The sequence below is a fragment of the Triturus cristatus genome, chromosome 10, assembly GCF_964204655.1.
Source record: "Triturus cristatus chromosome 10, aTriCri1.1, whole genome shotgun sequence".
NCBI classification, from domain to species: Eukaryota; Metazoa; Chordata; class Amphibia; order Caudata; family Salamandridae; genus Triturus; species Triturus cristatus.
The window spans coordinates 613,430,550-613,452,223 of record NC_140593.1 but is presented as its reverse complement, the minus strand read 5'-3'; the positions used below and the strand labels follow the sequence as shown (position 1 = coordinate 613,452,223).

The 21,674-nt window shown below is 44.7% G+C and overlaps 1 protein-coding gene across 1 annotated transcript in view; it reads left to right on the top strand.

Annotated features, from left to right (window-relative positions):
• The window catches only part of TXNDC11 (thioredoxin domain containing 11), a 440,118-nt gene that overhangs the window by 329,124 nt on the left and 89,320 nt on the right, over positions 1 to 21,674 (top strand). The window contains exons 7-8 of the mRNA XM_085632134.1: positions 5,994 to 6,194; positions 15,530 to 16,298. Coding sequence (XP_085488260.1) covers positions 5,994 to 6,194; positions 15,530 to 16,298 — 970 coding nt within the window. The remainder of the gene's footprint in view (positions 1 to 5,993; positions 6,195 to 15,529; positions 16,299 to 21,674) is intronic.

The window sequence follows — 21,674 nt, the reverse complement described above, 5'->3', positions numbered from 1 at the left end:
CACGTGGATGATGTAATCAGTGATGTCATTTGAGATGTCATTTAAGATGTCATCAGTGATGTCACTGACCATGTCATGAATGATGTAATATGTGACATCATCAGCAGTGGATTGCGGGCGCGCGAGATGAAGTTAGTACAACTAACTATATCGGAGGAATTTCAATGGTTTTGTTCGAGTGAAATGTCCAGCTAACTATAACACCCCTAAAACCTATTGTTTTTTCAGTGAATTTGAAATGTTTTTTAAATGCTAATTCCTAACTATATCAGGCCTGAAACCTATGGTTTTTTCAGTGAATTTCAAAGGTTTTTTAAATGCTAATTCCTAACTATATCAGGCCTGAAACCTATGGTTTTTTTAGTGAATTTCAAAGGTTTTGTAAATGACCATTTTTGATGTATTAATTGTTATACTGATTTTTTTATACTGATTTACTACATTTTTTAAACTGTTTATTTGTAGATATTTTATTTTTTTAATTACATTATACATTACAATACAAAATATACTTTCTCAGAATGACTTGCTTTAGTTTAAATACTTTGCAAATAGGCAATAGACTTTTAAGTACAGTAGTTACAGTTGTTGCAATGGGCAACACAATTTCAAACACAAAGCAACATTGAGCTCAATGTGAATTTCTAGTCAAATGCAATTAGTTACTTTATGGATTACTTTTCTGACCACAGATTCAGTCCTTGGACATCTCCTGTAAACAGTTGAGTAAAAGCGTTTTGGTTACAGTACTGATTTTTAAGGATTATTATTGTATTTTAAAAGTTGACACTTCGAAAATGTTTCACATAGAATCACCAATGTTATCCTATGGCAGAAAATTCCCTTAGCAGGTAAGTAGTGTTATTGTTACTTTTTCTTACTCAGTGGTGGATCCTGGATCCAGCACTGGCCAATCTCCTGTAAACAGTTGAAAGAATGTGTTTAAGTCATACAGACGATTTTTTAGGAATATTTGTACGTTTCAAAAATGGACACTTAGAAACTTTTCTGCTGAAAACCACACAATGGGTTCCTATGGAAGGAAGAAAATACAAGTTACTGGTAAGTACGCTTAGAATTACTTTTCAGGGTCAGTGCTGGGCTAAAAGATGCAGCACTGGGTTCTCTCCTGATAACAGGTGAGTAAATCGGAATTCGTAGTTCGGCTGATTTTAGAGGAATATTTGTACAATGGGGAAGGAAGGGGGCGGGGCCTGAGGTGACGTGTGCAAACACGCCCTGTGGCGCGTTTTAAGTTTGGGATTGAGTCCCCTTGAATCCTGAGGTCCCCTGGCTGCCAACTAGCCCACCAGGTACCTCCAGTATGCGCCAGGGAGATGCTTTGCAGAGAGGTGTTAATAGGCCACGCCCCTTTTTACAAAACTCTGCAACGCAGCTCCGTGGCGCTTACTGGAGGTACCTGGTGGGCTAGTTGGCCCCTAGGGGACCTCTGGATTGAAGAGAGATGAATTCCCCAACTTAAAACGCGCCACAGGCGTGTTTGCACAGTATCACCTCAGGCCCCGTGGCGTGTTTTAAGTTGGAGGATTAAGTCCCCTTGAATCCTGAGGTCCCCTGGCGGCCAACTAGGCCACCAGGTACCACCAGTAAGCGCCACGAGCTGCGTTGCAGAGAGATGTAAAAAGGGGCGTGGCCTCATTGCGTCAGGGGGCTGCGTTGCAGAGAGGTGTTAATAGGCCATGCCCCTTTTTACAAAACTCTGCAACGCAGCTCCGTGGCGCATACTGGAGGTTCCTGGTGGGCTAGTTGGCCCCCAGGGACCCACAGTATTCAAAGGGAATTAGTTCCCCCTCTGTGTAAGGAGGGAGCGTGGCCTCCGGCCGGATCCCGTCTTTTTTTTTTCTTCTTTTTTTTTTTTTTTTTTTTAGAAGGGGGGCTGTGTAGCCCCCTTTATTTTTCTATTTTTTTGGCCCTGGGGACCCCATCCCCCAAGGCCTGCCCCCAATTTTTATTTATAAAAAAAAAAAAAACGGGAAGGGGGTCGCGTGGCCCCTTTCCCGAGGCCATAATTTGCCCCAGGGACCCCATCCCCCGGGGCATGGCCCTTTTAAAAAAAAAAAAAAAAAAAATTGTATGGAGGGGGGCTGTGTAGCCCCCCTCCTCTGGCCACATTAAGACCCCAGGGACCCCATTCCCCGGGGCCTGGCCTCCGTTGGGGGCCATGGGGGGGTCCACAATCCCCCCCACGGTCCCAGCGGCTCCCCGCGTCCTGCTGGAGCCGGCATTCCTTTTCCACATGGGGAGCAGCTAACATGCTGCTCCCCATGTGGAAAAGCAATCAGCTTTGCTTCATTGAAGCGAGAGCAGGTTTCCCTGCTCTCGCTTCAATGAATCAAAGCAGTTTGCAATGACAGGGCGGGAGCCACGAGGCTCCCGCCCTGTCATTGCAAACTACAGTGTCCTGGGGTGGGCACCCCAGGACACTACAGGAGCCGGCCCTGGGGGGTGGAGGTCCCCATGGCCTATACAAGACTCCAGTAGGGGGGCCGCATGGCCCCCCTCCCACATTTACAAGTTGCCCCGGGGGATGGCGGTCCCCCGGGCTGGGGGGGCCTGAGAGCCCTCCCACCCCAAAATATTTCAAGCCCCGGGGTGTGGCGGTCCCCGGGGCTGGGGGGGCTGAGAGCCCACCACCCATGTTCAATAAGCCCCAGGGGGTGGTGGTCCCTTGGGCTGCGGGGGGGCCTTGAGACCCCCCGCATATACAGTGTTCGAGCCCCGGGGGTGGCGGTCCCCGGGGCAGTATGAGGGGGATTGGGACCCCTCCCACACTTTTTTTTTTATTCTGCCCCCGGGATTTGGCCCCCCCGGGGCAAATTAGCATATTCATCGCAGGAGCCCACGCTGAATTTTTTTTCCTATCGGGAGGATCCGCGCATCCAGCGCGCATCCGTTTTTTTTTTTTTTTTTTTTTTAAACATTTTTGTTTGGCCTTGGGGGTCCTTGTGGGACCCCCTGAGCAGGCCTAGGGGGTCAGGGTGTTTCTACCCTGCCCCCTTGTCGTGTTTTGCAGTGAAACTTTCAGGATAGAAGCGGACCGGAGCTGGCCAAAAGTTTGGAAAATTTCGCAAAGATTTGTCAATCGGCGCCAACGTTATTCCAAATAGAATGTTGCGGATTTCCTATGGAAAATAGGTCCTAACTATATCTACCTACTGGCGACCGCCAGTAGGTAATAGAAGTCATGACTCTTGGCTTTATTTTTTTTCTTATTACGGAATTGTATTTTTATAGCGTATATATGTATGCTATAAAAATACAATTCCTTAATAAGAAAAAAATAAAAGCATAGTCATGATATATACATATATTAATCAAATTGCATCTGCTTTGTTTAATAAGCAGTTATGGGTTGGAAGGAATCATTTCATGCAACATATAGTGTGAGCTGACTCCCCAATAAATCTTCACTAGTCCATCATGCATTTCCATGGAGTTTTGCCCTATTTCCTGAACATCGTCCTCTCTTCCACTGTTTATTACTGTAGTTCTTTACAATTTGTACCCTGAACTCAGGTTTACGCTTTCTGGTTGATTTACCGATTCTTAAAATTATACGCTCTCTAATCTACAGTTCCTTAGGTGTAAAGACTGAGGCTGCGTTGATGGCTCATTCAAAGTGACGTTCTGATGTGTGTTCTTGAGTGGGAAGCTCGTAGTCTGGTTTAATTGTTGCACTACCTCACCCTACTAAGGGTAGTGCATCGTAAAATATACCTTGGGCTAAATTGAACTCCGGATAAAACGTGGAAACTGAATCTATGCTGTTTCCATATGTGGTGACGGTGCAGTAAAGCGTGGATATCGGCATGTGTTGATGGACTGTCCTCAAGTCGGAGAATTGTGTGGTGATATACTACAAAGAATACCCGCAGTACATTTAGTGGCCCTGCCCCTGTTGAGATACAAAGGTAAGGGACGAAGGCAGAGGAATCCTAGCAGTTAACTCAGCATTGCACATCTATCCATAGTACTCCCAACACACACCAGTAGTGCAACTGGTGCCCAGTTTATAATTCAATCACCAAGACATAGCTAGATATGGGGGTGTAAAGAGTGAGGAGAAATTATACTAGCACCACCCAGCAAATCATTAGCATCTCTCCTTGATGCACCAAGCATTCTCCCGCTGTCAGTGGCAAAAGCCCCAGCACTTGCTAGAGAGCTGGGCAGGAGAAAGTAGGAAAAGGATTCCAGAAACCACAGTCCCCAGCAAAGCCTCTAATCCTAGGCAAATAGCAGACCCAGGGCTTTAAGTGGGCTGGGTCCTGCCAGTGCTCAGCACTGGCAGTTATTAAAAGCGGCGCCAAGACTGGTCCCTATCGGACTCTCAGATATTTCCCTTGGGGTGAGAAAAAGCACCAAAAAACAACTTAACTCTGCAATTGTACCATCCGTCACTGCTTTTGTTGATGTAACTTTAAAGATACTCATTTTTCAGTTTTATATAGCACAAACTAGGAGCGCTTTACATGAGCACCAGTTACATTACACTAGGACATATTCATGTTTTGAATCACAGGATGTTGAGCCAATCTCGGGGTCGAACCTTTTTTTTCAGCTCGAAAGTCAGCAGCTCTAGCCGTTAGGCCACATCCTTCTCCCACAATAACAGAAGCATTTTCAATATGATATCAAGCGAATTCATAGTTATTGCTTATTTAACTTATGCAATTTACAACCTTTGACAAAGCCAATGCTGCTGACTTGTTGTAGGTGTAATGTTGCATGTTGCATTATATATCTGGATGAATGGACAGAAGCAGCAAAATACCAGTCGGGCGGCACACTATGCTTAGTACAGACTTTTAGCTTAAGTGTTTTAAGCCACGCCCTTAATTACATTGGCCACACCCCTATGAGAAACCCCCCGTTTTTTTCATCCCACCTGAAGACCTGAGCAGAACCATAGAGTGTACGGTATATAAGGCCCACTTACAGAGCGTATAGTATAGCACATCCACAGAGCATTTATCTTTTTGTTCTGGTAGAAGCTGCCAAGGGCTTCTTGGGTCCACTAAAAACAGTAAAAGATTAAATAATGAACATACATGGAACTACCCATCCTACTGTTGGAAACATTTTCTTACTTCTAAATCCCACCCACAGCGGGCAATCAGTGCTTGCCAAAATATGGGTCGCGACCCACTGTTTGGTCGTGAGGCAGTTTTTGGTGCCTCTCGAAATAACCGGCAATAAATATAGATGCCTTTAAATTCTGCATTTATCTCGTCACATTTAATGTGCTTCAAAGACAAAGGTCAAATTTCAGGCTATGTCTCTGACAAAGTGCTGCTTTTTCAACATGTGGATTGGGGTTTCCAAACTCTTTACACTCTGCACACATAGAAAGAAATGTTAAGTGAATTATGTGGCATTCTTGCTGGAGTAAAGGTAGTGTGACAGGTAAGACTGTAGGAGGTCATTCAGCAGTTGAGAAAGCAAAAATGAAGCATGTTTTTTGGTAATAGCAAGTGTGATGGAAACACAGAGTTTAATATGATCAAACAAATCAAGACACTTTACTTGGTGATGCACAAATGATAAATAGTCACTGAAACCTGATTTCCACACATAATTTGCATGCAGTATAGTTTTATCAGTAAAACTGTATGTCTGTGCAAATGTAGTGGCCATTTCAATGAACAATTTGCTGTTTGTAAATTGCTACCACACGATGCTTTAGTTACATTAAAAATCGTCTTCCTCGAGTCCTTTAGAGCTAGGTGGGTCATGAAAATGTGTTGTTCCAAAAATTGGGTCATGTTTCTAAAAGGTTTGGGAGCCACTGGTTAGATCAGTATTGTTTGCGTTCATGTGTAGAACGTTATGACACACGATATGTGCTCATAGAAATCCTTTCTTTTTCCTACGTGTCTATATACTGTAGTTTGTAATTGTCAATTAAAAGATAAAAAAAAATAGGGTTCAATATTTTAATGCATTACATGTTTGTGTTTTTAATATTGAAGGTGTTCCCGCATCAGGTGATGGATTTTACTGCTCCAAACGTTTGCTCTTGGGCCCTTGAAAACAGGGAAACTATCTTGAAATGGCTGCGACCTCATGGAGGCAAAAGTCTTCTCCTAAATAATGAACTACAGAAAGGACCAGCCCTGATTTTCTTTTTACCTTTTAATCCATTATTGGAACATTACTCCCTCCTGAATGATGTAAGTGTATATTTTTTTGTTTACTGTTTTTTAGATGTTCTCATTTTGGCACTATTTGTACAATTCCTGACTTTGATACAAATGTTCTCACACCAGAATGCTAACAGTACGCCTGCTGTTGGGGCATAATTCTTCGGTCCTTACTGATTAAAGAGTATTTTTCATCTTGTACTTGCACCTTGAAAACATTTTGGTAAATATTCTACACTGGCGCACCAACAGTGGAATAAAGAGGCCGGATATAACCGATGGTGGGAGAGGAAAAAACTGATATTAAAACAAGGCAGTATTAGAAATGGAAGAAGTATATTACAACCTGGGGTCAATCAATCAAGTAGTACTTGTATAGGATGGCTTGTCACCCTAGAGGGTATCCAGGCGCTGTGCTGCAGGTATTAGTTGAAAAGCCAGGTCTTGAAGTGAGTCAGCGAGGGTGGGTGCTGAGGTGAAGCGGGAGGGCGTTCCAGGCTTTGGTGGGACGAAGCAACATCCTCTGGAGTGGCAGCGGTGAATACGTTGTTACTGTGCGAGGGAGAGGTGTATGGAGCAGAGATTCTTGGTAGGTTGGTGGAATTGCAGGCGGTGAATCATGTAGGCGGGCCCTTGGTCGGGGAGGGCTTTGTTGTAGGCATGGGTCAGAAGCTTGAAGTGGTATCTATTCTGGAGGGAAAGCTAAGGATGGTCCTTCAGGTGCTGGGTGAATTTTGTTCTCTTGGGGGTTTGAGGATCAGTCTGGCAGCTGCTGTTCTGGATCGTCTGGAGTATTTGCATGAGTTTGGTGGTGGTTCCTGCATAGTGTGTGTTGCCATAGTCTAGTCAGCTGGTGATGAGGGCCTGTGTCACCGTTTTTCTTGTGCTGATGAGGAGCCACCAGAAGAATTTGCGGAGCACGTGGAAGCAGGCTGAAGAAACAATGTTGACTTGACCTTTCATGGAGAGTTTGCAGTCCAGGATGATGCCAAGGCTGCGGGGGTGGTCTTTCAGTGTGGGAGTGGGTCAGAGCTCTGCTGCCCACCAGGAGTTGTTCCAGAGGGCTGTGTCAGTCCGCGTTGACCTTCAGGCAGTTGTCCTTCACCCAGGCCAAGACAGGTATCATCAGCATAGGAGAAGATGTTGATGTTTTGCAATCTGACGATGTCTGCAAGTGGTGTCATTTAGATGTTGAAGAGGGTTGGACTGAGAGATGAGCATTGGGGTACACCGCAGCTGATGTGCTTTGGTTACGAGGTGAAGGGAGGGAGATGGACTATCTAGGTGCATCCCGTGATGAAGGATGTCATCCATCTGAGCGCATCGTCTGCGATTCCAATCTGGCGCAGTCGATTGAGTGTTTGGTGAGAGAAGGTGTCAAACGATGCAGGGAGATCAGCGAGAGACCAGTGGTGGGACAGGGAGACACTGCCTCTGGGATACAGAGATGGCATCGTTAAACTGAAATAGAGAGGAAATTGGGCTGAGAGAAAAGGAAATGGAGACAAGGAGACACTGAAGTATACTGGGGCAGAAAGAGATTGATATTGGAAAAAAGCATCATCTGCAATGCCACACAAACCACGGGTAGAGGGAGAGGCCAATCGGAAGACAGTGAGGCACTGACTCTGGGAGAAGGAGACATAGACAGTACACTGAAATAGAATGACACTGGGGCCGTCAGGAAGATTAAGCGAGCTATTGCCCAGAGTCCCATGGTGCTGGGCTATTCTGCCGCCGGCGCCGGGGATCGAACCGTGATCCCCAGATTCCGGCGTCAGTCGCCCTGGCCGCGGCGCCACACCTCTTCCTGATATGTGCAAGCTTCCTTTGCACATAGAGAAGGTGAAGTACTAGTAACAGTAGGGCTAATTTCCCCTGCAAGCTAAACAAGTGCACACGATGACACACACGCTCTCCGCTGCCACCACCTCAAAAAGGCGTTCACCTTTTTGTGAAAGCAGGTGAAGAGTGTGGGTGGAACATAGGTAGGGGAGCTCAGTATTTGTGAGTCCTAAAAGTAAGGCGTTATCAAGATGCAGTGAGCAGGCTTACAAATTTAGAACATTGAGGTCCATGGAGGGTGATTGCACTGCACATCCACTATAACCAGCACTATGGCTGGCCAAGAACCAATTAACCTCATAATAACGTTAACAAAGTTTTAGCTCACCAAGTGTAGGATGGATCACACAGGCATATGGTAGTGGAGGCAGTCCTAAGTGTGTGCAAAAAGTCTTAGATGGCCGCATGTGCATTGTTGGCTTGCCAATATTCAGGGTTTTAAGTGGAATGAAAAAACTAGGGGGGTCTCTCAAAGGGGGGCGTGGCCAATGTAATTAAGGGTGTGGCTTAAAAACACGTAAGCTAAAAATCTGTCCTTAGCATAGTGTGTCGCCCGACTTGTATTTTGCTGTTTCGGTCATTGCATCCAGATATATGATACAACAAGTAACATCATACCTACAACAAGTCAGGACTATTGGCTTTATCAGTGGTTGTTAGTTGCATAAGATAAATAAGCAGCAACTATGGCTTGTATATAATATTGAAAAAGCTTCGACTTAAAGCCCTGTTGACACCACGGCAATGTTGCTGCTCCTAAGTTTCAAAAAGAGAAGGGAAATCCAGAGAGAAAAAATGACTGTCTTTAAATGATTTCCCTTCCACTACATCGCTCACCTGGCATGATGTCATGCCGTAACCTCTCCACTAGTGAGCAGTGTGAGCACGTGCACATCGATGTGCCTGCTGTCACTGCAGTCCAGTAAAAACGGAACTCCTGTGCCAGGACACCAATCAGAGCCCGATAGAGACCAGTTTCAAGGCCCCCTTTTAAAAACTGCCAGTACTCAGCACCGGTGAGACCCGGCCATTGACTAAGCCAATAGTCCCGACTTGTTGTAGGTATGATGTTACTTGCTGTATCATATATCTGGATGCAATGACAGAAACAGCAAAATACAAGTCGAGCGGCACATCATGCTAAGCACAGATTTTTAGCTTGCGTGTTTTTAAGCCAGGCCCTTAATTGCATTGGCCATGCCCCTTTGAGGGATTCCCCCACGCTCCCAGTTTTTTCATCTCACTTAAAGCCCTGGTGATAGGAGACTTTGGGCCCGGTGTGGACATTGTTTGATATTGCATCAGACTCTGACAGTGTACACTGTGCACCTTTCACCTCAATTTACACCGTTGCCACGCTTACCATTGAGACTACACCAGAGTCTGAAAAGGGGCAAGGGTGTGTTTGGTGCAAGTGATGTCATCAACATCCAAAAATATTTGTGCACCCCAAAAACGATAGTGCCATATTGGTTGTGCCCTGCAAGAAGCGCAAGAGACTTGGAGGTTTTGTCTGAGGCAGGGTCAGATTGCGAAGTCGGCATTGGGTGAAGGCCAGTGGCTCAGGATTACCTGGGGGTCAGTGTTTTGGGCCTCTGTAAACCGGCACAGAGACTTACTTTCTTTCCCCGCCCCGCCAGGCCACTGTAATGTGGCGCCAGCATCGTGGGCATTCCCCTGCCATGCTGTAAACGGAGGCTGGGGTCCAGGTGTTGCTTTAACCTTTGGGGTATGCGCACCTCGGCGCCCTGCCTCGTGTGGACTTGCCCTTCCAGAAGCGAGGTAGCCCCTGCTGGGCCATAGCGTTTAAGCCATGATTGTTGCGGGGAGGGTGGTAGAATGCAGGGGCCTCACTGGGGGAGGCAGGTGATTTTGCACCGTTTGGCCATTCTCACGTAAATCCGCCTCGAGCAGCAGGGGCAGTGTGCTTTGCTTGACCCTTCCCCTGCCAGGTCATCGTCCTGGGGCTATAGTTAGCTGGGGTGAGTAGGAGAGGCCAGGTGTTGGCGCCTCGGCCCCAGTGTCTTTTAGGCCTTGTTGGGGAGGGGTAAGGGGGGGTTGCATAAAATTGGATGTGACATTGTGGTTAGAGCTGCCGACGATGGAGCCAGGTTCGAGTCCCAGCGTCAGCTCAACAACCTGTCATTCTGAGCAAATCACCTAATCTCCATACCTAAAATAAGAATGAATTGTGTAAGGTAAGTAGTGCTCATGTACATTGCTCTAATGCCTTAGGGCCGAGTTAACACTATATAAAACTAAAAAAATGAATTTACAAAAAATGACCGGCCAGATTGCAAAGAGACTAACTAGTGGTGATCCATGAAAGGGACGATATGCAAATGTGGGCCACTTTTTTTGGGAGTGCCCGGATCGAATTGTGTGTTTGAGTGTCTAAAAGTTGTGGTTTAGACCAGTGCTTTAAATGGAAAAAAATAAAAGTGCAGGTACTCACCAAAATGAGCAGTGGACTGAGGGTGGAGTTTGCGGCGGGAATAAGGGTGTAGGACACTAGATTCGACGTGGACAAGATTCTGAACAAGAAACCACTGACCTTTAACTGTCAGGACACTCTGGACTTTGTTGGACTTCGACTGGGCACAACTTCATCTCCCTCTCCATTTAAAGCCTAGTCTGTGCCCCTGCACCATATAGGCTCTGTGCAGGACCTGTGGAGCATTAAGGACAACCGGAGTAGCTCCCTTGGGGTGAAGGAGGGACTCCCCTTCATGTGCAGGCACCGTAACGCAACTGACCAGTCTGCTGATCCTGAGCTCCTGCAGACTCCGAAGGCTCCAGCAACACAGGAGGTGAGGTTCAGCTGCCCTCTCACCAAGTTTGAGGCCAGTATCCCTCGTGGGGACCGCATAACCCGAACTCCTGTGCACCGCATACTTTTGCATATGCTTGTTGGCCTTCCCCAACTTCGTGTATTGGGCTGTTGCTAACCCCAACCTCTGCGCACATTTCATACCAAGGACTTTGGCCTCCTCGCACTCAGTGCCCTGCAAGCTGTTGTTTGGTGAAACTACTAGAGGTCCCCTCTCGACTCCTGTGCCTTTGGCCTGTGGGTTCATTTGAGGCACCATCCTGATTTTCTTGGGCTCCCCTGGCTACTCCAGACCTGCCCTGACTCCCCTTGCTGTGGTGAGTCTTCTGGTCCTTGCTGGGCCAGACCGTAACCTTTCTTGACCTTCTTTCTGGGTTGCCGTGGCCAAGGCTTGTTGGTGCTCCCGGCGGACACCGACCCATCAGCAACTCAACTTCCTTCGTGGGACAGCTTGTATCCGGCTCCTGGTCGTCTTCGATGTCTCCTGGTCCCTGCAGCTGTAGAGTCAAGGACTCCTTTGCACCTGAAGCACCCGACATCGGTAGGCATTCGTCTACCGAGCCCCTGGTCACTCCTGAGTGACCCAGACTGTGTCCCCCCCGCCTTCAGGTTGCTTCCATCAAGAATCCACCTGCAGATTCCACCGGACACTTTTCTTCTTTCCAGCAGTGGCATTTCCTTGAAGACTCCCATTGAGAATGACAGCTGTTTCTGACGCCACTTCAGACCTATGCACCCAGCTTCCCTGGGATTGGTAACGCTGGTACTTCGGTGTCCATGGGTGGGGTGCCTCTCCAACCTTCTATGTTCCAAAGGGTTTCCTCGTAATCCATGGGAAGGGTCCTTCAACTGTAAAATTGCAAGCGCAACTCTCCCTTTGAATTGTACGTAGCATGCGGTCGTGTTCCCACACTGCACCCGTCCTCCATGGGATCCCTACTTACTCACCTTGGGTGGTTCCTTGGGGTCCTAGCGATTCTCCACAGTCTAGACATTGTCTTGACTCGAGTCGTGGTTCTTATACCACTATTTTAGTATATGGTTTGGTCTTCCCTGGGAGCCCACTGTGTATTACTGCTACTTACGATTGTTTCTGTGCTAAAGTATTGTGTGCTTTGTGTTTATCTGCATGTAGCAGATACTGTGAGGTATTTAAGGTGTTATAATAATAAATATATATTCTTATAACTACTGTGTGGTTCTCCTTTCATTTAACCAATACAATAAGATTGCATTCTGGTAAAACAAGCTGCTTAACATTCCTTCAAGACTAAGCCTGAAGGCTGCTCTCCACAGCTACCACTTGGATAGCTTTCTAAGCTTATCTTTGACCTCCTAAATCACCATAAGGGTTGTTTGGACTGGTGCAAGGTGCCCACTTTAATTAGTGTAATACAAAAAACAATGGTCCTAGACCTTATTTGTAGAGACCTAAATCAATATCATTGTTGGTTTAGTTCACGATTTTCATGAGTATTCAGCCGTGCATTCTGTAAATACAGTGCACCTACTCATAGTATTAAATATGTTAGCTCAAAATCAAAAATATGAACAGTAAAAAAGCAATACCCAAACAAATATTTATATCCTTATATTTTAGTTTTAATAAACATTGTCAATTCAATTTTTAGCAAAAATAATAACCTCATTGGTCATAATTAATAGAAGGTTGCTCCAGATGGAACGTGCATAAGAGAAAGTGCTCAAGTGAAAGAAGAAGTGAAAAAGCTACAAAGTAGTGACATAGGACAGATATATTTAATTAATTTGCGCAGTTGGATAGGTTGAAATTCACCTAATTATCCGGACTGACCATATATACAATGAAATACAAATGATTTGCGTTTTTTAAAATTGCACAAAAATATATTCTTGCGTAGTACGCTTCGAAATATTAACGTATGGTCCAGTCTAAATTATAGGGATGTCGATGTTTCGACCGTCTTAGGGCCTCGAGGGAAATTCAAACCTCGGCCATGCGGATCTTCCTCAGGACAGACTAGGGCAACCAACTGTGGTATGGGGCTTATTCAAAAAATCCACTCCAATTTTGCACGATGTCAATAGTGTGAGCTCCAACGTCAATTCCTCAATAATTATACGTCAGATTTAGAGCCTTGCTCATATCTCGTTTGGACAAGCATTAGACGACAAACAGCAAACGGTCTCCCTACATTTAGGGCCGTACAAAAGGCAATTGATGCCAATTCAATTCTTACGAAGCAGCCGGTAACTCTCGACTCTTATGAGACAGCCGGTAGCTCTCGGCTCACATGACTCAAAGTACGGCCCTAAATGTAGGGAGACCGTTTGCTGTTTGTCGTCTAATGCTTGTCCAAACGAGATATGAGCAAGGCGCTAAATCTGACGTATAATTATTGAGGAATTGACGTTGGAGCTCACACTATTGACATCGTGCAAAATTGGAGTGGATTTTTTGATGGATCAAGCCCAGATCTGTTGACTGGGTGTGAGTGTTTGATTGGTTCTGATGCTCCGTCCATCACCACCCCCTTTTGTACTGAATTTCTAATAAGGCTCTTAATAAAGTTGGTTAATGTTTGTGGTTCTTATCCCATACCTACCAGTGAGGACATTCAAGTTTCCCATCTCACTCCCCTATGGCTTGGCCACCTTCCCCACTCTCCAGCTCACTTTGCCACTGGATTCAAGCAAGCCTGGCTGAAGACGGCTGAAATGCCAGAAACCGGTCCTAGGAAGCTTGTTTCCGCTCCAGGGAAGGCATGGCTTGGCAGTTCGGGCTGGACTGTTCCCATGAGGCACAGGGTCAGACTGATTTGCATATGGCCATGTCTGAACTGGGGTGGCAGAGTGGGCTAAAGAACGGTTATGGATCAAACCCAGATCTGTTGACTGGGTGTGAGTGTTTGATTGGTTCTGATGCTCCGTCCATCACCACCCCCTTTTGTACCGCCTTATTAGAAATTCAGGCATTTTCCCATTAAACTATCACCAATCTGTATAGAAATGTCATTGCTGTCCCATTTAAAAGCCTGTTTATAGTAGCAGCCAGTAATGCAGCTTGGAATTGACAGTACTCATGAACATATTATAAATGCCCTATTGTGCTGCAAAGGCTGGGGAAGGGTATGCTTAGCTTGGTGCACTGCTGAGTTCTAGGGCTTAAGTAGCAGTCAGAGTAAAGGCCTTGTGAACAGCCCCATGAAGGTTCCAAGGATATGTTGCATGTTCTTACTAGTATTATGCTTCAGCAAGAAGGCTTGATGAGCTGCAACTTCTGCAGACATCGGCTATGGCCTGCTAGTCCAGTGCTCTAATAAAGGCAAAACTAAATTACACTTCTGAGCTAGGACTATTGAGTACCTTTGAACTGGGTAAAAGTGACACTTTTATAGACCGTGCTTAGAACATTTTTAAGTGAAGCACTATGTGAAAGCACTCGGCCATCCTCTTAAAATACACACAGAGTTTGCATCATAGAACATTAAAGCACACCACTAGCATACTCCCAGCAAACGCAGCCAGTTAGACACAAGGCCTGTTTCCCTTGTATCTCCCGCTCCCGCTTTTATGCACGTGCACACATAGAATTCTCACCTTCTTACACTATTGTTATTTCTCTACCGCTCATCCTTCAGGTTCCCCTTTTCATCTTCTCTAATCTCTCAAACACACTTTCATTTACTTCTGTTTCTCTCACTGTAAGTTTCTGTTGTCCCTTCCTTTAACATAATTGTACTGCCTCTCCATCCAGAACTTTCTCTTTCTAATCTTCGCTCTTCAAGTCTTTTTGTGCGTCTGTTTCCATAGTCCAGTCTCTGCCTTTTCATCCCTCCTATTCCCTTCTAACCACAGCTCCCCTGTCTATCTTTTCCCCTTCATCCTCTCCCATACCCTTTTCTCTTCCCTCATTAAATTCTCTCATCGTGTTCTCCCTCCTTGCCTCCTCCTCAGGCAGTCACAAGGGCTCGCAGGAAGAGCACAGCAGGGATCGTGCATGTGCAGAGAGCATGGCGAGGCAGAGATTGGGTAGTGCAATGCCATCTCCTACAAGGAGGCAAGGGTGTGAAATGGCCCCCTCAACATGGTGTCCAGTGAGGCTGCTACCCCACTCCACTCATGTGCCAGTCAGGCAGAGGAGTGGTCAGATCAAGGACCTCTGGCCTCATGCAGTGAGGTGAGGGGGTGAAAATGTCTCTTCACAGCTGGGCTCTGACAATCCTTCTCACTCCCCTCCCCTAGCTCGATCTGCACACATTATGTGTGTCCGTTGCCAGCCAAGTCCGCCCCATACACTAATAGGTTGGCCAAGCCGAGGTCTGATGCAGATGATGCCAACCCCCCACCCCCTGCTAAGAGGTGGGTGAGTTACAATATTCCGTCTGTTCCTGCTGCAGGCTAAGTGTTGAACATGCTAGTAAGACCATTTATGGTTGATGTGCATTGATTTTGGAGGATGGTAGTTGTTATTGCAACTATGTTGACTTTTATAGAATTTAGATTTAAATGTACTTCTAGAGGAATGGGCACAATTCACTTCTAGAGGAATGGGCACAATTCTTGGTGAATGTAAAACCTACTCTTTGAGATACAAAGAATTCCATATAAAAAAGCAATTAATTGCAGTCCTCTAATGTTATGTCTATTGTATATGTAGTGTGAAGCAATTTATGTGCATCTTATCATTATATTTTCTATTTGTATATAGATCACAGAGGTAGTCCTGAAATACAACAACTGTAATAATAGTAAAGTATCTGACCGCATCCTTCGCCACCTGAGACGCACTGATCCTCCTACTGTGGACCCCTTTGTACCAGATTCAGTACCCCAGACGAGAGAAAATCAGAAGTATTCATGCTGCAATACTGTGTTGTTTCCCCACTGGCATTCCATCTCAAGAACTCACAACGTCTGTGAACTGTGCATCAACCAGACATCAGGGGTCAAACCAAGTACGGTCAACGTGCCACGGTGCAACTTTTTCGAAATAGAAGCAGCATTGGACTCCTACCTCAGGGAACAGGCTTTTATGCAAGTCATTACAAGTACAATTGCATGCACTAATTTTCTGAGCTTCTATAGTCCATTCAACCATTATACTGCTTGCTGCAGGACTGTTAACAGGGGCTTGATCAATTCTGCAACATCAAAGCAAAATGGCTTGCAAACTATGGAATTACCGTTCTCTTCCCATGGGAAGACTAACAAAGAGGTGTCTGTTCCTCACATTGAGGAGAAGAGATTTGTAGAACTTAATAGTAGCCCCTATGTTAATAACATAACTGGTCTTAGATGCAGGACTAACAAAACCTTGAATCTTTACCTCATTGACTCAACTTTATTTTGGAATTATGCTGTGAGATTGGGTGCATCATTGTCGGCTCCTGTTAAGGAGTTTGCTGCAATTATTGATCTTAAGGAAGAAACCCACTACATCCTCGACGCGAAAGAAGGTCTTTTGAAACACACTATTGGTATGCTGCATAGTTTACTTTCTCTTGGCTTTGTCTTTTAAATTGATGAATTTTCAAAAGTACATGTATGATTAACTAAACCCGATTGACTAAATGGCTTTAACTGTGTTTCAATCATTTTTTTTTATGCCACAGATTTGTTATTTTTATTATTTTCTATAGAGTGTGCAAATCATTGATTGGCAAAAGAATTTCTTTAGGATCGCTGCTTATTTAAATTGATGTTACTATAGAAATCGAGTATCTCATGAGGTTAATTTCTTAGTCCACAAACTTTTATTATAACGAGGAACTTCATCAGCATCTACAACAGATGGTTTCTCCTAAGACTGTGACCGTTATTTGATTATGACTACCATTCTGCCTCTGCTTGGCTGCAGGTATTTATATCTGGTAACTAATTCCTGATCTCTTGCCATCCCTCCACCCTTTCAGGTTTGCTGCTAGCCAATAGTATACCAGTGATCTAAAGCACCAGTATAATGCAGTCAATGACAAGACTGCCACAGTACTTGGCCAACCACACCTGTGATGGCCTGCCCCAATAATCTTAAACATTATTATTATAATGGTACCATGCCCATACTGAATTAACATTCTGTGAAAAAGAAGCCCTGATGAGGAACAACTAGAGTAATTGTAGGCTGAGGAGTATCTCAGCAAATTTGATTGGCACCTCAATACAAGAAAGTAGTAGGAAAATAAAAACTACTTCCTTAAAAAAAAGGAAGACCTGTTTGGTCTTTCTTATATTTACTTAAACAGAACACATTAAACCTCAATTTAGAAAAACTAATCATTATAATCTCATATTTCTATATTTTTGACATGCATGAAAGTCATTATTGACATAAAATGTCTACTGACCAAACCTAAACTAAACACAGAATGTGTAATGTGGGACCTAATCCTTTTCTACTTAAGGCCATCTCCTATTCTAATTGGTTTTTCTAGCATAAATATGTGTTGCGGAAGAGAGTAATGTAGTTAGCGGGGGGGGTAAAGAGTTATAGGTTCTAAAATAGTTGACTAGTTTAGAGTTAATGAGCTTCATGGGCCATCTATTTGTGTTTCAAGGCTTCTCCATTAACACCACTTTGAACCAAATAGTTGTGACGATTTATTGACATTCACTTATGTTTCTTTCGTTCTGTATTACAAAATGATTATATTGTATTGCCTAAAGAGGGGGAAATAATTTGAAGGTAAAATGATTGAGGTCAGAAAAAAACAAGTATAATAATTTGAAATAGAATGCACATAAAGAGAAGAAATACATGGCCTCTTCCAAATATATATTTTTGATGAAATGAAGCCATGAGTAAGGCAATATGTTTAGTTATAGTAAAGGGAGACTGGCATGAAAGAGTGGATTAGAAATGATCTTGAAATCCTCCTTACATACCAGATCTATGGAACCCAAGTTCTCCTCATCCCTTAAGACTACGTGAGTCAAATAATCAATTTCTCTGACTTTTTCTTGGATCTATATTGTAGTATATTTTTCACCTCAGTTTCCGGGCAATGGCGTTAACCTCTCAGCTGATGTTAATTCCCATGCCAATATAAACTTATTAAATATTCACCTTAGTAGTCCCTTCCCTCTCTTAATCATCATTTAACTGACTTGGTCTTTATTAGCTGTTGTCTTGGAACGCTGAATACAAGTACTATAAGAACCGCATTCTATATACTATGATCCCGGACATTAAGCTTCTAATGATACAACCTCTCCTTCTCCTGACATTTACGTGCCCTTACTTTCATCCAAATGTCAATCTCATATTGGTAGCTGCTGGAAGAATTTTACTAGTCTAGATTTAGCTCCTTGCTTGTGCACAGCACCGTTCCTTCTGACGCTTACACCTCCTTCTTGCTGTTCAACCTCACTTTACAGTTAGAACTTTTATTGCCATCAAATCTATGTCTCTTAATAAAAAATACTTATCAAAACAAATGGTTACGCACAGATGTGAACATTTCTATGGTTCATGCAAATATGCAATCGTAACGTTGCGATAAAACAGGTCATAGCGTCTTACTGCACCAATAAACCCTGAAGAGCCCCCAGTATAACACCTGCTACCCTGTTCAATCATAGATGCAAAATTTGAGGCATCCTGTGAGAGATTCGATGAAAACGCAGATTTTTTCCACCTAAGATTAATGTACCTTGAGAAAGCGTAACCATTCCTCAAAACCTTTTATTTTGCTTTCCCACTTTGTTTATAGCCTTTTTAGCCTGCTTTCCCCCCCTGTAGGAAGTTATGTTCTCTAATCTGACTTCTTAAAGCCAGCCGTCAGGCTCCCCAGGTGACATTATGACCATCAAGTTATATTGGTCTTCTACCTTTGATCAGTGATGACAATCCTTACGATCATCAGTGCCTTCTTGAGGGCTGAGTCTAGTCCATCTTTACTGACAGCTGCCACACTGCTGAAGAAGTCCATCTAAGACCATACCTTTTTGGTGAATTATTGAACTTTTTCTCTTGCATTTTTTCTGTCCAAGCAGTTAGAAAGACCCACCTGCAACCTACTGTAAGAATATGTTTAAACAATATTTTATCACACGCAGTGCAGACTGACTTTAGGCCTAGCAGCATTAGAGGAGTAGTTGTTGCTATCTATGATCTTCTGAGCCAGTGATGATGGCAGTACAGTGGTCCTGGTGTTTTTAGATCTGTCAGTACCTTCAGTACAAGGTTCCCCTTGCTTCTACCCTACTTACTTAGATGTGCATTTGTGATAATGCATTGGTATGGCTCCACAATCAAGCACAACCTGTCTACTTCACAATGTTATCACATATTCTTTTCAATCTTTATCTGTTAGGACAGACCCCTGTTTTAGTACATGGCTGGTAGGGATTTTGGCTGTTACTTTATTCCCATTTCCGATCTTAACCTGTGCCCGTGTTTCACTGTACTGGGTATGATTTGCATTAAGCAATTTGCCCGGGATACCCCATCTTACCAGTTTTGTCCATAGGCATCCACGAGGCACTCTATCAAAGGCGGCTTTGAGATCAACAAAGCAGGCAAATAGACAATTTCTTTTTGGTGTATAGTTTTTTCTGTTAATATACTTAGTACTGATAAGTTTATGATTGTCCCCATATCTGCTCTGAAACCTGTTTGATTTTTGTGAGTTAGTTTCTTCTCGTCAGCCCAAATTTGGAGATCTTCAAGTAGACATAAGGTATACAATTTGGCTTCAATGTCAGTCGGTGGTATTAGTCTGTAGTTCAAAGGTGAAAGTTGGCTGTCATTTTTATATATGGGATGAAAAAAGCTCTCTTTCGATGATGATTAGTCTTATGTCTTATTTGTACTGTTTATCTGATTGAACAATTTTGTTAAAAAGTGTCCCAGAATTCTGTGTCACATTTAAAGAGTGTTTGGAAGGCCTTTTGGGCCTGGCGCCCTATCTGCTTACAGCTTCTTCAGTATTTTTCACCAAACATTTGTCCTCAATTAGGTGTGCATCATTTTTAGGTCTTGCCTAGCGATGCAGCGCATGCGCTGCTATTGTCGTCGGTTTGGTTTTGGAAGTGGGGTTGGTGACCGCTCTGTCTCCCTTAGGCCCCGCCCACCCGGACTGGACTCGTCTCTGTTGCTCGTCATGCGCCCCCGAGGCGGTGGGCGTGTCGGCACTTGAGATTGGCACGTTGTGTCCTTGCCTCACGCTCGAACACCCTTCTCTGAGAGGCTTGCGTCGTGTCCTACCACCGCAAACCAGTGCTTGTCTAGTGGGTGAGCACTATTTACTTTGATAATGGCAGCTGTCCTACTGCAGGTACGACGTGCTTTGGTGCCTTCTTTACTCCCCCCCCCCCCCCCCTCCCTTCTGTTGTCCGTGTCAGCCAGCGTATCCCCCCCCCTTCAAAGCGCTGCACCTGTCTCCCGTGCCTGCTGACATTTAGTGGGGCCAGCTTCTTGGCAGTGTGGCACGGGTGATCCCAGTGGCTTGTGCAATGATGTCCAGCAGTGTCGAAATCCGGCCCTTCTTTAAAGGGAGCGACCATTAACGCGGCTGACTGTACAAGATACGGTATCACGAGGTGTGGGGGAGGGGGTTGTATGCGAGATTGGGAGTAAACTATACGAAGAGGGCGAGGGAATGGGGAGGCGGGGGTGCGAACTCGATGACCCGTGGCGGACAGCCAAGATTAGACACAGAAAGTGCAGGTGTCCAAGATCACACGGCCGTCACCTGGGCAGTCTCCAGCACTCAGGACTTGCTCATTGTTAAGACTGGCTAGTGTGAAAAGTTGGTTAAACTGTGTAAATTCTGCGGGATGGCTCGTATAACTGGTCTCTGCCCCCAGGGAGTTTCAGTTTGTATTGCGCATATTTTGATCTCAGTGACTGGGCGCTCTAGGGGACTTGCAGGGTTAATCTATTTGAACAGGATTTCCATCAATTACACAACCCAGTGGGATTTAAAGAGCAGGGTTATCTTGTATTCTCAGATTATGCTAATGAGATTAATATGGTTCCCGTGGACAGGTTCGCGCTGCTGTGGCGAGACTGCTCTGTGAACTAATAACCCTGGACGAGAGGTAGAGCGGTGGTAGAGCACCTGCAGCAGAGATCTGAATGCAATCTGCATATTAAGGGTTTAGTCGCCGCACAACCCCAAACCAGCCTTTCATCCTTCCGAGGTTAGTTAAATGGGCACTAGTCCTTTCTTACGCAAGTACAACCAGATAAGCGCTATGTACCTTTTCAGGTCTGGGAAAGAAGGGCTACATTTATCAACATCTCGCAGCAGTTGAAAAGTGTCCATAAGTGATGCATGATAGCGCAAAATGTGATTAAGGATTTATTTTTAGTGTACAAACTTTTTTGGGTTGGAAAGCAGCCCTAAAGTCTTACAAAGTAAGTAGCATTTTGTACTACTTTGCGTCAAGGGGAGTCCATGGTTTTTGACGCAATGCCCTACCTAATAACATTTGTACACCGGGCCTTGCACCAACAATGTACACCTCCCTGCGGCAGGTCCAAAGTTGGAGAAAAGTGTTATTTTCTGTAAAGTTTCCAACTTTACATGTGAGCTGTACAGTACCACACATATACAAAGTGGGAAATATTTAAAACTATTCGTACTGGAAGGGCATCCTTCAAATACAAAACCTATGCGAGTCCCACGAGCGCACACAAACACACACACACACACACGCATGCACACACACACACACTTTTGTACTATGACGCAAATGTGTGTGCAAGGCGCTAGGCAGCCAGAAAACACTCCATTGCTGGGGAACAGAGCTTAGTAGATATGACGCTGTCATGCTTCCTCCCATTCAAGCAACTTTGGTGGTTGCACTGCCTGAAAAATAGTACATTTGCCCCGAAGTGCTATGAAGCA